The sequence below is a fragment of the Salmo trutta genome, chromosome 24, assembly GCF_901001165.1.
Source record: "Salmo trutta chromosome 24, fSalTru1.1, whole genome shotgun sequence".
In the NCBI taxonomy this organism is placed as follows: domain Eukaryota; kingdom Metazoa; phylum Chordata; class Actinopteri; order Salmoniformes; family Salmonidae; genus Salmo; species Salmo trutta.
In genome coordinates, this window is record NC_042980.1 from 31,508,515 (window position 1) to 31,523,726 (window position 15,212).

The 15,212-nt window shown below is 40.2% G+C and overlaps 1 protein-coding gene across 1 annotated transcript in view; it reads right to left on the bottom strand.

Moving 5' to 3' along the window:
- Positions 1-15,212, bottom strand: part of LOC115161105 (mannosyl-oligosaccharide 1,2-alpha-mannosidase IB) — a 120,474-nt gene that overhangs the window by 12,267 nt on the left and 92,995 nt on the right. Inside the window, exons 10-11 of the mRNA XM_029711853.1 lie at positions 1,501-1,616; positions 727-946 (exon numbers count right to left, since the gene is read on the bottom strand). Coding sequence (XP_029567713.1) covers positions 727-946; positions 1,501-1,616 — 336 coding nt within the window. The remainder of the gene's footprint in view (positions 1-726; positions 947-1,500; positions 1,617-15,212) is intronic.

A 15,212-nucleotide genomic window follows, 5' to 3' on the forward strand; every position in this document is an offset into this window, starting at 1 on the left:
GTGACAGTGAAGATGAGGCCTCAGTCTGATGTTCAAGAGGTGGACATTGAAAAGGTCCAGGGAGAAGACAAGGAAGCCTGAGAGGAAGACAACCAAAGCTTTAGTTTCTAGACTATCATTTTACAGATGTATGTTGAAAACGTTTCTGGGAGATGCGATGGATCATTGGGGATCATTCAATATTCCCTTTCTTTTGTTGTTCCATAAAATCATCCCATGTGAAGAGTCAACTCATTTAATTGAAGTTCAATTTGAAACAAAGTTTTTTTTTTTGTCTATTGGAAGGATTTAATCATTTGCAATTATGTCTACTTATGATAAGGTAAAAGGTTTATGTTTGTCTCCATATGATATGGTAAATATATCCAATGCAAAAAACATCTACATTTAAATGGTATTAATATGAATTTGCATATTTTTTGCTAATTCCCATATATTCACGTTAATTACCACAGAAAGTTTCCACCTCTGAATATTCCCCAAAATGTGCAACCCAATGCTGGATAAAACTACAAAATATCAGTCAAACCTTACTTCCAGGAAGTTCAGCCAGTTCTAATGGTAACCTCACGTTTTAAAAAAACAACACATTATCCTGAGCTCACACTAAATCTGACTCAACATCTGGGAACAACTCAAATTCATTGTACCCAGACCACCCCATTACAAGTTACCATTTATACCTAAACTTTCTTTGATTTCCCTATATGTTTAGATGTGTCTCACCGGTGCGGTCGTAGGACTCGTGGCAGGTGTGTGCGATCTCAGCCCCCAGCTGTAGGTAGTGTCCAGCCTTGTCGTCAGGCGAGCCGTCGGCCCCCAGAGCGAACATCCCCCCGGCAAAGCACGTCAGGTGACCCATCTTCCTCTCCAGGTGGCCGTTCTTCCACTCCCCGATGAACGTCAGGCCGCCGTTGGACTTACGGATCAGGTGACGCTCGATGGCCTGGAGGGAGGTGGGGAAAGGGTGTGGGTGGTGGTAGGAGAGCAAGGTGTGTGTTTAGGGAGGAGGGTGTTTGGGTGGTGATGGTAGAAGGGGTAGGTGTGTGTATGAAGGAGAGAGAGAGATAAAGGACAGGTACTTAGTCCCTGGCACAGTGGCGGAAACAGGAACAATGTTGTCTAAGTGTCCTCTGCTCCAGTCCTTGAGAGCAGCAGCAGAATCTGCTGTTCTCCTCTCCCTGGCACCTACTAACCCTGATCAATCAACATCAATAACTGGCCATAAAGTCCAGGCATCTGTTTACTGTTAACTAAATCACACACTGAATAAAAGGCAAACATGGAACCCAGTTGACCCTGCAGTTAAAGGACTTTGAGGAGTTGAGGGACAATCCTAACTATCTGGCCTGAAGGATATAGAGCAAGGTAGTTGCTATTTCAGAGTAGGCTAGATGGAGTTGAAACACAGCTGTGTGTTTGCCAATCAAAGCCATCTCCATGGAGACCAGGTAAGGGAAGCTAGTCTCGATGGAGACCAGGTAAAGGTATGGTGCGTACCTCGATAGCGTCGTCGTAGGTCTTGCGTGCCTCTGTGTCGGTCTTGTCTGACATGAGCCAGGCCTTCAGCAGGTACTCATAGAAACTGTCCCCCAGACCTCCAACTGATGTATGGTCTACAGGGGGAGGGAGGGGCAGAGAGTGAGAAGAACAAGAAGAGAGGGAGGGATGGGAGAAAGATAAGTGGGTGGGGAAAGGGACAAAGCGAGAGAGAAAGAAGAAAAGATGGAGGTAGTCAAAGAGACAAAAAGAGAATTATTCATTGGATGATGTTTTCTTCAAAACCCCAACCAGAGCCAACACTATTCTTCAGTAGGGGTTTTAAGTTACAGCAACAAAACAGCTATGGAGATTATTTGCCCGTTTTACAGTATGATGGCAGAGACTAGATGATTTGGATTGTTTACTTTCTCCCTGATGTACTACTTAATGACCCCCGTGTCGTAGTAAAAATTGATTCAGATTTTCTAGCAGGCCTAAAAAAGACGCATTACAGTGAGCAAGAGAATGTGCCAAATCTCACTCAGCAAGAGGACACAGATGGGTAGGCACACGCACCCACGCATATACACACACATGCACCCACACACGCGCATATACACACACACCCACATGCACTTTCTCAATCGGTCACAGACTACCCCGAGCCATGATTCTGCAGTATTAAACAATGTGGTAGTTTAAGTAGCAGAGCCAAGACACTCAAAGAGTATGTTCTCCCCATGAGGCCTGACTCTGTTAAGCTTCAGTTGTTAGCCAGGACGGACTTAAAAGAAAATTCAACCCAAAAATGATCTATTTGTTTCATTAGTCCATTGTTGACATAGTCCCAAAATGTTTTGCTTGTCAGCATTCAAGTTAAGATATGTAACTTTCAAAACAAATAAAAATACCACCGTATGATGGAATGCAGGATCACATCATACAGGGATGATTACTGTATTTTGAAAGTTACATAACTTAACTTGAATGCTGACAAGCAAAACATTTGGGACTATGTCAACAATAGACTAATAAAGGACAATTCCACCAAAAAGTATATTTTGGTATTTGTTTCAAGTCCCTGCTGGCTAACAACTGAAGTTAAACAGAGCCAGGCATCATGGGGAGAACACAGTACTCTTTCTGAGTGCCATGGCTCTGCTACTGGCACCTGCTACCATACCCCATTCAAAGGCACTTCAATCTTTTGTCTTGCCCATTTACCCTCTGAATGGCACAATCCATGTATTAATTGTTCCGAGGCTTAAAAATGCTTCTTTAACCTGTCTCTTCCTAGTCATCTACACTGATTGAAGTGGATTTAACATGTGGCATCAATAAGGGAGCATAGCGTTCACCTGATCAGTCTGTCATGGAAAGATTCCAAATATTTTGTATACGCAGTACATATATCTATATACAGTTGAAGTCGGAAGTTTACATACACTTAGGTTGGAGTCATGAAAACACATTTTTCAACCACTCCACAAATTTCTTGTTAACAAGTCAGTTAGGACATCTACTTTGTGCATGACAAGTCATTTTTCCAACAATTGTTTACAGACAGATTATTTCATTTATAATTCATTGTAGCCGAATTTTACATACACTAAGTTGACTGTTGCTTTAACTTCTCTAGGCTACGGGGCGGTATTTTCACATCTGGATGAAAAGCGTGCCCAAAGTAAACTGCCTGCTACTCAGGCCCAGAAGCTAGGAAATGCATATTATTAGTAGATTTGGATAGAAAACACTCAGAAGTTTCTAAAACTGTTTGAATAATGTCTGTGAGTATAACAGAACTTATTTTGGCAGGCGAAACCCCGAGGACAAACCATCCAGGAAAAATAATTTGAGGTCACTCTTTTCAATGGGTTTTCAATGGGAATCTAGAATTCTAAGGCAGTTGCTTGCAGTTCCTATCGCTTCCACTGGATGTCAACAGTCTTTAGAAATTGGTTGATGTTTTTTCTTTGTGTAATGAAGAAGTAGCCCTGTTCAGAACGAAGGTCGAGTGAAGTGTACTGTTGTGGTTGAGGTGTGTGACCTGAAAGCACGCTCCACTTTGTTTTCCTCCGGTATTGAACACAGTTTATCCTGTTTTAAATTTGATAGATTATTTCCGTTAAAAAATACCTAAAGTTGTATTTGGAAAGTTGTTTGAAATGTTTGTACAAAGATTACAGGTAACTTATGAGATATTTTGTAGTCATTTTGCGCGAGTTGGAACCGGTGTTTTTCTGGATCAAACACGCCAAATAGATGGACATTTTGGATATATAACGATGGAATTAATCGAACAAAAGGACCATTTGTGATGTTTATGGGACAGATTGGAGTGCCAACAGAAGAAGCTCGTCAAAAGGTCAGGCATTAATTATATCGTTATTTCTGAGTTTCGTGTCGCGCCTGGCAGGGTGAATTATGATTGTCTATGTTTGTTTGGTGGGGTGCTATCCTCAGATAATCGCATGGTTTGCTTTTGCCGTAAAGCCTTTTTGAAATCTGACATGTTGGCTGGATTAACAACAAGTGTAGCTTTAATTGGTGTATTGCATGTGTGATTTCATGAAAGTTTAATATTTATAGTAATTTAATTTTAATTTGGTGTTCTGCCATTTCACCGGATGTTGTCAAATCGATCCCGTTAACGGGATTTGAGCCATAAGTTAAACAGCTTGGAAAATTCCATAAAATTATGTAATGGCTTTAGAAGCTTCTGATACGCTAATTGACATCATTTGAGTCAATTGGAGGTGTACCTGTGGATGCATTTCAAGGCCTACCTTCAAACTCAGTGCCTCTTTGCGTGACATCATGGGAAAATCAAAAGATATCAGCCAAGACCTCAGAGAAGAAATTGTAGACCTCCACAAGTCTGGTTCATCCTTGGGAGAAATTTCCAAACGCCTGAAGGTACAACGTTCATCTGTACAAACAATAGTACACACGTATAAACACCATGGGACCACGCAGCCGTCATACCGCTCAGGAAGGAGACACGTTCTGTCTCCTAGAGATGAACGTACTTGGTGCGAAAAGTGCAAATAAATCAATCCCAGAACAACAGCAAAGGACCTTGTGAAGATGCTGGAGGAAACAGGTACAAAAGTATCTCTATCCACAGTAAAAGGAGTCCTATATCGACATAACCTGAAAGGCCGCTCAGCAAGGAAGAAGCCACTGCTCCAAAACCGCCATAAAAAAAGCCAGACTACGGTTTGCAACTGCACATGGGGACAAAGATCGTACTTTTTGGAGAAATGTCCTCTGGTCTGATGAAACAAAAATAGAACTGTTTGGCCATAAAGACCATCGTTATGTTTGGAGGAAAAGGGGGACGCTTAAAAGCCGAAGAACACCATCCCAACCGTGAAGCACGGGGGTGGCAGCATCATGTTGTGGGGGTGCTCTGCTGCAGGAGGGACTGGTGCACTTCACAAAATAGATGGCATCATGAGGAAGCAAAATTAGGTGGATATAGTGAAGCAACATCTCAAAACATCAGTCAGGAAGTTAAAGCTTGGTCGCAAATGGGTCTTCCAAATGGACAATGACCCCAACCATACTTCCAAAGTTATGGCAAAATGGCAACCAAGGACAACCAAGTCAAGGTATTGGAGTGGCCATCACAAAGCCCTGACCTGAATCCCAAAGTAAATGTGTGGGCAGAACTGAAAAGCGTGTGCGAGCAAGGAGGCCAACAAACCTGACTCAGTTACACCAGCTCTGTCAGGAGGAATGGGCCAAAATGTACCTAACTTATTGTGGGAAGCTTGTGGTAGCCTATGCAAAACGTTTGACCCAAGTTAAACAATTTAAAGGCAATGCTACCAAATACTAACTGAGTGCATGTAAACTTCTGACCCTCTGGGAATGTGATGAAAGCAATAAATCATTCTCTCTACTATTATTCTGACATTTCACATTCTTAAAATAAAGTGGTGATCATAACAGACCTAAGACAGGGAATTTTTACAAGTTTTTAATGTCAGGAATTGTGAAAAACTGAGTTTAAATGTATTTGGCTAAGGTGTATGTTAACTTCCGACTTCAACTGTAAATAGTAAATTAAAGTACAGATAACCTAAAAAGTACTTTACACCACTGGCCCAGAGGAGAGCGAGAGACAGAGTGAGAGCGAGAGAGGAGCTGAAGAGACTCACAGACACAAAGTAAAATATGTTTTCTAGTTTTCTACGCAAATGGCTGTGGGGGATTGGTGTGCCCCTGGCAAAATGAAGAGAACAGGAAATTTGCAATGAATAATTCATTCTCATATGGAGGGTCAGAGATTGAGAGAAAAAGAGAGAAATGCCAAATGCAAACAACCTTGGAAAGAGGTATACACTGTAGAGGGCACAGTGTGTTTGTGTGTGTGCAAGTGCATACGTGTAACCCAGGGTTTCCCCAAACTAGAAAATTTGCTCTTGGTTCAAAGAACCGGGATTACGTCAGTAACCTCCGGTAGCCGCTAGAGGAGGTTGTAATAAACAGAGCAGTTTCTGTTTTCTTCCTTCAAATGTGGCTCTATCTTTTAAATGGTTTAAGCTCCAAATAATTAGGACCCCATCGCTGAAAGATAAGACTCAGGAACATGTATGTTTCTCTACTATGCCCATAAATCATTAGAACTGAGTGGACAAGACCATCAATGATGTTCTTTTCTACACAGAAGATCGTTTAAACATTATTGCCTGATGATCTTCTGAGCTTCCCAATACCTTTCTGATGCATTTCAGTCACATCAAATCATATGGTCTAAAGATTGAAACACTGTCAAAAACTCAAATTTGATTACACTTTTTTTTTCCTCACATGGGTCGTGTCACAAAACATTTTTGATATCCCCAAACGTTTTTGGGGTCGCAGCCCTCAAATTTTAGGAACCCCTAGTGTAACCATACATTTGTGGGTGCTTGAACAAGTATATTTGTGAGGGAGATTAGTGGGTTGCGGACGCTAGCGCAGGGGTTTTCAAACTGGGGTCAACAGAGGTATTGCAGGGGATCCAAGTGTTTGAATGTTTTATATATATATATAGCCTCGATAATTATATTTCACACCAAAAATCCCTATATATATATATATATATATATAGGGATTTTTGGTGTGAAATATAATTATTTCTAGCTGCACCCTTTAAAATGGAGGAAATTAATAATTGGAGCTAATTACAGGGTTTTTTTCTGCATAGAAAAGTCTTAGATGGGCCATCTAAGTGGTAATGTTTTGGGGTGGGAAAACCGTTTCAGTGTCAACTTAAATGACCAAAACCAGATAGAAGTAATGCATAAATAATATTTTACTATATATTCTTAAGAAAAAAAAAAAATATATAAAATAATTTATATTTATCTAAAAGATATATGGGGGATTGGAAATGATGCAGAAAATTACATTGATGGAAGCAAAAATCTATCTGGGGAAAAAAAGTCAAAAAAAAAGCTAGACAAGGAGAATAAAAAATTCCCAAAACATGCCTTCAAGGCACATGCCCATTGATTCTGTAATGTTTGAGCAGAGGAACAGTGTTAGCCATGGCAAAATGCCTACAATTGCTGGAAATATGCGTCACATTTGCAACATTTTCTCTCAGCTCAATGGAAAAGGTTGTACAATTGCAGACAATTAGCTTTATAACAGCAACATTTTCTTTACACCGCCAAGATACCTTTCTAGCTAATAAACTGTTAGAGTTTACACTTCCCTGTCTCTGGGGTTCGAGTTAACGCAAAATTCAATTTTTCACACCTTTTTTTTTGCTGCTGTTTGTAAACACAGATCTAAAATGCTTCTTATTGTAATTTCTGCTCGGCATCAGACCAAATTTTGTGGTTCAGTTGCACTTCACTCGGATGCGAATTCACTAATGGGCATTCTTTCAGCAGACAGTGCTCCGACTGATGTGCAGCTACTTTCTTTTAACATCAAGCAAAACAATAGGAAATGTAGCTGGTTACATTCTTTCTATGATAGCATTAGAAATATGATGGCCATGCATCATTTTTGCAAGAAAGACCTTGCTTTTTCATTTTAAGTTAATTGTGTGGCTGCTAGCCAAATAGCGTTGGACTTTGTTGTCATCTGATGAAAATTAAACTATTTTCTGCCGAATGTGTTTGTATTTTCTATTAAAGAAAACTATAGTTCCACGCCCCTGATAACTGTACTGAAGCAAAAAAAAACTTGACTTTCAATATAAAACGCAGGTGAAATGGTTTAAAAACATAATTTTTTGATGGTCTGAGTTTTGAAAATGCATATTTCTGAACTAACGAAACCCCTGCGGTCTACCAAATCTATTCATTTAAAAATGTTGATAATTTCTACTTGCCATTATCATTCACCTGGTAAGACGTTACTTTTTTTTGCTAACATATAATGGGTCACCAGTTTGCCTGGGCAGGGGTCCTTGGGCAAGAAGTCTAGCGTACCTGTAGACTTCCAGTCATTTGGCTAATGCTAGTCGGCATTGGCTTGTGAAAATACTTATAACTTCCTACGTACCTCAGGCAGAGACATACAAATGCTATCCACAAGTTAATCATACTCTGGGCAAGTAGAATCTCGTAGTATCCCTTTAAAACGTCACTGCACTAGATGTTGGACCTATAGTATAGTAAGAACAGCAGTCTCCTCTTTCATCATGTTCTCTCTCTCTTTATTTCTCAACTGGTAATTGAAGCGCGCCTCCCATTCACCATGAAGTGCAGGAAACAGGCTATCAGCTTATCACTCACCGCTTTACAATGTGAGCTGGAGGCAGTATGCATTTTGAAAACGTACTTAGTTTGAAACCAGAACGTTTAACTTCATATTTTGAGGCAAGTCTTACCTTGCTTCAAAGTAGCCTAGAGTAGTTCCTCCTTTAAAAGTCACGTCATACTGCAGCACACCTTGCGTACTGCTGCAGCATTCAGTGGCACGTTATCTAATCGTCAGCCATTTTTATCTGTTAATGCAAGTTAGTGCTAGTTTGACCACCAGAAGGCATCTTTGAGAAGCATTTGATTTTCTTCCATATTGGCATTACCAGAGAATTTAAAACCGTTGTAATAACATAGTATATGGAATTGATTAATAAATTGGGCTTAATTAATTTGATTAATATTATGGTGTTTCTATTCCGAGAAAAACGAAACCCTCAGGGTTTCCGTTAAGATGGAATGGAAAATATGAAGCTGTGCAACGTGACGGTCGTGAGTAGGCTACAGCATAAGAGGATTGGAGGATTATAAATTGTTTGCCTTCATTAGACAACTTTGTTCAATATTTTTGTAAATTGGTGATATTCATTCCATAGTAATTCGTTATAGATCCATAACTAAATCAACATCTGCATTTTGAAAGCGTATTTATCATTATTTTATTAATGAAAGCATAAAGATGCTGATGAAGAAATACAGTACTGTACAGTATATGCTTTTACATTTGGATGATAAAGCATTTAAAGCATTTTGAAGAGAGAAGCCACCTATGCTTGGGGTCATTGTCCATTTGGAAGACCCATTTGTGACCAAGCTTTAACTTCCTGACTGATATCTTGAGATGTTGCTTCAATATATCCACATATTTTTCCTTCATGATGCTATCTATTTTGTGAAGTGCACCAGTCCCTCCTGCAGCAGAGCACCCCCACAACATGATGCTGCCACCCCCGTGCTTCACTGTTGGGATGGTGTTCTTTGGCTCGCAAGCCTCCCCCTTTTTCCTCCAAACATAACGATTCTATTCTAACAGTTCTATTTCTGTTTCATCAGACCAGAGGACATTTCTCCAAAAAGTACGATCTTTGTCCGCATGCGCAGTCGCAAACCACAGTCTAGCTTTTTTATGGCGGTTTTGGAGCAGTGGCTTCTTCCTTGCTGAGCGGCCTTTCAGGTTATGTCAATTAACGACTCGTTTTCTTGTGGATATTGACACTTTTGTACACGTTTCCTCCAGCATCTTCACAAGCGGTTGTTCTGGGATTGATTTGCACTTTTCGCACCAAAGTACGTTCATCTCCAGGAGACAGAACGTGTCTCCTTCCTGAGCGGTATGACGGCTACGTGGTCTCATGGTGTTTATAATAGCGTACTATTGTTTGTACAGATGAACGTGGTACCTTCAGGCGTTTGGAAATTGCTCCCAAGGATGAACCAGACTTGTGGAGGGCTACATTTTTTCTGAGGTCTTGGCTGATTTCTTTTGATTTCCCCATGATGTCAAACAAAGAGGCACTGAGTTTGAAGGTAGGCCTTGAAATACATCCACAGGTACACCTCCAATTGACTCAAATGATGTCAATTAGCCTATCAGAAGCTTCTAAAGCCATAACATAATTTTCTGGAATTTCCCAAGCTGTTTAAAGGCACAGTCAACTTAGTGTATGTAAACTTCTGACCCACTGGAATTGTGATACAGTGAATTATAAGTGAAATAAGAATAAGAGTGGTTGAAAACCGTGTTTTAATGACTCCAACCTAAGTGTATGTAAACTTCCGACTTCAACTGTGTGTATATATATTTTTATTTTATCAGAACATTAACTGTGTGTAGGTAGATAGAAATGATTTGATGCAAGTTGGAGGGGGGTTCACACCTAGCTCCACTATTAGACAATTCTTTAGTAAAGGTTGAATATTCTATTCTTCAGGTAATAGCCCATCCTGCTACGCTTGTGAAAAACTAATAATACTTTGCCCCCTTTCCACATGTTAAAGATTCCAATTGATAGTGTTTTTAACCACAATCGGCCCCAACTTCAATTAATATATTTGGGCACAATCGATAGCGTGCTGGACTTCGGGCTAGAATGTTGAGAGTTCGAAACCTGCTCCCTGCTTGTTTCATTACATTATTATGCCGGTCTCAGAACAAATAGCCTGGATTGTTACTCCCATCTCGTTCTTCGCCCTTTTCCACACGTCATTCTCCGCCTGAGTGGCTCGCTGGCAGGTTATGGCAGAATCTTTGGTTGTGCGTCAACAATTCAGCATAGCAAGTAGTGTATGAAGGTCTGGTTATTCACAGGCAAATAGTAATATGCTCTAAACCGCTCTGGTGACAAACAAACTTTGCTGCCCTGTTTTCAATCATCCACATGGCTGGGAGAAGCTTTTCAGATTAATGCAGATGAAGGGAGTTAGATATGCATAAGAAGTGTAGTGTAATATTTTTTTCTGTATATATGAATTACAAATCAGCCTTTACTTAAATTGTGTTTCAACTCTATTGCATAGTTACAATGTGGAATCATTCATGTCCCAGGAGCAGGAGTGGTAAACACTGTTGAAGTGTTTAATTGTAATACATACATGCAGACACAGCATCATTCAAAGAATGGAGTTTGATACACCTGGTATTGGATATGACTGAAAAAAAAACTTGCTAAATAGCGATTTTCGTAAATTAACTTTATGACAAAAAATTGCTTCTCTACATTAACTAACATATTCCTCTCAATTGTACATTTTTTTGCTTGACTCGTTATGTTATAATTAATTACATTTGCTTCCACCGTAATGTTTTGTCAGCCATCTTTGCTGAAGAAAGTCACCAGGGACTGGTGGCTCGCGTCAAATTCGTCACTGGTTATATAAAAACCTTGGGACCCAAATGCATAATGAGTGCTCTAACTCCCCCTAGTGGTGGTCTGGAGCCGTGACGCTGGGTACCTAAGTCCTGTGCGGTAAGCTCGCAACTTTTAACTTCCCTGGGCAACTATTCAACAGCCAGTGAAATAGCATGGCGCGAAATACAAAACAGCAAAAATATCATAATTTCAATTTCTCAAACAGACGACTATTTTACACCATTTTAAAGATACACTTCTCCTTAATGTAACCACATTGTTTGATTTCAAAAAGTCTTTACAGCGAAAGCAAAACATTAGATTATGTTAGGAGAGTACATAGACAAAAAGAACCACACAGCCATTTTCCAAGCAAGGATATATGTCACAAAAACCCAAAACACAGCTAAATGAAGCACTAACCTTTAACGATACTTCATCAGATGACACTCCTAGGACATCATGTTACACAATACATGTATGTTTTGTTCGATAAAGTTCATATTTATATCCAAAAACAGCATTTTATATTGCCGCGTGATGTTCAGAAAATGTATTCCCACCAAAAACTTCCGGTGAATGACCACATCAATTTACAAAAATACTCATCAAACGTTGACAAAATACATAACAATTATTGTAAGAATTATAGATACAGTACTCCTTGATGCAATCGCTGTGTCAGATTTTAAAATAGCTTTTCGGCGAAAGCACATTTTTCAATATTCTGAGTACATAGCTCGCCATCAAAGCAAGCTATACAGAAACCCGCCAAGTTCTGGGGTCACCTAAACTCAGAATTGGTATTATAAATATTTTCTTACCTTTGCTAATCTTCGTCAGAATGCACTCCCAGGACTGCTACTTCCACAAGAAATGTTTTTTTTTTCTCGAAATAATCCATATTTATGTCCAAATACCTCAGTTTTGTTCGTGCGTTCAGGTCACTATCCAAAGACATAATGCGCGAGCGCAATTCGAGACACGAAAAGTCAAAATGTTCCATTACCGTTAGTAGAAGCATGTCAAACGTTGTTTACAATCAATCTTTATGGTATTTTTAATGTAAAAATGCAATAATATTCCAACCGGACAATAGCGTATTCATCCCAGGAGAAAAAGAAGGAGGGGTGCGCCAAATGTGCCTGCGCAGTAAACAACTCACTGGTCCCAGGCAGTCCACTCATTGACTGAGCTCCTAATCTCTGCCCGGTTACAGGAGAATGATGAAAAAAACTTTCTGAAGGCTTTTGACAGCCAATGGAAGCCTTAGGAAGTGCAACGTGACCCCAAAGTTTCGAAAGGGATTCAAAAGAAGAACTACAATTCTCAGATCTCCCACTTCCTGGTTGGATTTTCTCAGGTTTTTGCCTGCCATATGAGTTCTGTTATACTCACAGACATCATTCAGACAGTTTTAGAAACTTCAGAGTGTTTTCTATCCAAATCTACTAATAATATGCATATTCTAGTTTCTGGGCCAGAGTAGTAACCAGTTTAATTTGGGTATGTTTTTCATCCGGCCGTGAAAATACTGCCCCCTACACTTTAAGAAGTTAAAGGAGGAACCACTGTATAGGATAAATGTGACCATGGAAATGTTTAGGCAATTATTTTATAAAGACTTCATAGGTGGCGCGAGAGTTTCAAGTTGATTTTCACATGCACATTTTCGTGGAACAGTTTCATTTCAGTAATAAAATGTTTTAATTTCTCAAATCATTGTCACTTTGTTATTCATAAAATATGAATTTAAATGTAAAAAAAATACTGTTAAAAGTCAACTAATGCGAGATCACCAGTCACTGCCATAAGGACACATACTCAAGACAGATGATCTTGACTACGAGCTATTTTATTTTTTAGTTAATGATCCTTGTTTCCTCTGTGGCCAAGTCATGCTTTCTGTAGTATTTTACATAATCTTCGCAACTTTATTTCCATTTACTTCCCTATTGGACCCACCGCTACACCATTTGTCTCCTGGTTTTCATATCAACCTTCTTTCGTTGTCCAGAAGCCAAAGGCACATGCCTAGTCATACAGTGCATTCGGAAAGTATTCAGACCCCTTCCCCTTTGTTATTTTACAGCCTTATTCTAAAATGGATTCAATACATTTTCCCCCTCATCAATCTACAGACAATACCCCATAACAAAGCGAAAACAGGTTTTTAGAAAACCTTATTTACATAAGTATTCAGACCCTTTGCTATGAGACTCGAAATTGAGCTTAGGTGCATCTTGTTTCCATTGATCATCTTTGAGTTGTTTCTAAAACGTGGAGTCTACCGAAGGTAAATTCAATTGAATGGACATGATTTGGAAAGGTCCCACAGTTGACAGTGCATGTCAGAGGAAAAACCAAGCCATAAGGTCAAAGGAATTGTCTGTGGACCTCCGAGACAGGATCGTGTCGAGGCACAGATCTGGGGAAGGGTTTGGAAACATTTCTGCAGCATTGAAGGTCCCCAAGAACACAGTGGCCTCCATCATTCTTAAATGGAACCATTTAAGTTTGTAACCACCAAGACTCTTCCTAGAGCTGGCCGCCAGGCCAAACTGAGCAATCGGGGGAGAAGGGCCTTGGTCAGGGAAGTGACCAAGAACCCGATGGTCACTGACAGAACTCCTCTGTGGAGATAGGTGAACCTTCCAGAAGAACAACCATCTCTGTAGCACTTCACTAATCAGGCCCTTATGGTGGAGTGGCCAGACGGAAGCGACTCCTCATTAAAAAGGCACATGACAGTCCGCTTGGTGTTTTCCAAAAGGCACCTAAAGGACTCTCAGACCATGAGAAAGCAGATTCTCTGCTCTGATGAAACCAAGATTGAACTCTTTGGCCTGAACGCAAAGCGTCACGTCTGGAGGGAACCTGGCACCATCCCTACGGTGAAGCTTGGTGGTGGCAGCATCATGGAGTGGGTATGTTTTTCAGCCACAGGGACTGGGAGACTAGTCAGGATCGAGGGAAAGATGAACGGAGCAAAGTACAGAAAGATCCTTGATGAAAACCTGCTCCAGAGCCCTCAGGACCTGGGGCGAAGGTTCACCTTCCAACAGGACAACGCCCTAAGCACACAGCCAAGACAACGTAGTGGTGGCTTCGGAACAAGTCTCTGAATGTCCTTGAGTGGCCCAGCCAGAGCCCGGACTTGAACCCGAACAAACATGTCTGGAGACCTGAAAATAGCTGTGCAGCGACGCTCCCCATCCAACCTGACCGAGCTTGAGAGGATCTGCAGAGAAGAATGGGAGAAACACCGCAAATACAGGTGTGCCAAGCTTGTAGCGTCATACCCAAAAAGACTCGAGGCTGTAAGCGCTGACAAAAGGTGCTTTAATAAAGAACTGAGTAAAAGGTCTGAATACCTATGTAAATTTCATATTTGTTATAAAAAATATTTTTGCTTTGTCATTATGGGTTATTGTGTGTAGATTGATGAGGGAGATTTTTTTACATCAATTTTAGAATAAACGCTGTAAAGTAACAAAACGTGGAAAAAGTCAAAGGGTCGACATATTTTCCGAATGCACTGTATTAGCAACCCATCATAGTTGTTGTATCTGTAGATTCTAACTAAGTTCCTAAAATAGATTTTAATCTCGGTGACATATGGAATGCTATCAGGTACGCTGTTTAGAATGTTTTTTTTTTTTTTTCCGGGAAATTGCACTTTGGCAAATGTTTGAAAATGATGTTTTATTGGCTGCTTCATTATATGAGTTGCATGTTGTGTTAAGATGAATTACCATAATCTAAATATGATTTCTGTCATTCTGAGCACCGTGGGTAGACACCCTAATGGGTTATATATCCAATGCTTATGAGTCCAGTACATTTCTCAAATGGCCGGTAAATTATAATCTTCCCGGTCATGTTTTCCGGTGCCACAATGGAAACCCTGGCGTGTGAGTGTGTGCGGGTGCGTGGTCAGGTTGAGCAGTAAGAAGTAGAAACAGTAATTAAACAGCGCTGTCTAAGTCAGGGTAATTAACAATTAGTTAAGATGCCTCCCGCCAACAGCTTCTAATTATACATATTTATTAAAGCTCCAAAAACACCCAGTACTCACACACACAGTCATTTACACAGCCTAGCGGCCCACAGTGGTGAGCACAGGCACACACACCTGTCAGTATTATTTTCTGATGAAGCGAGAGAGGTA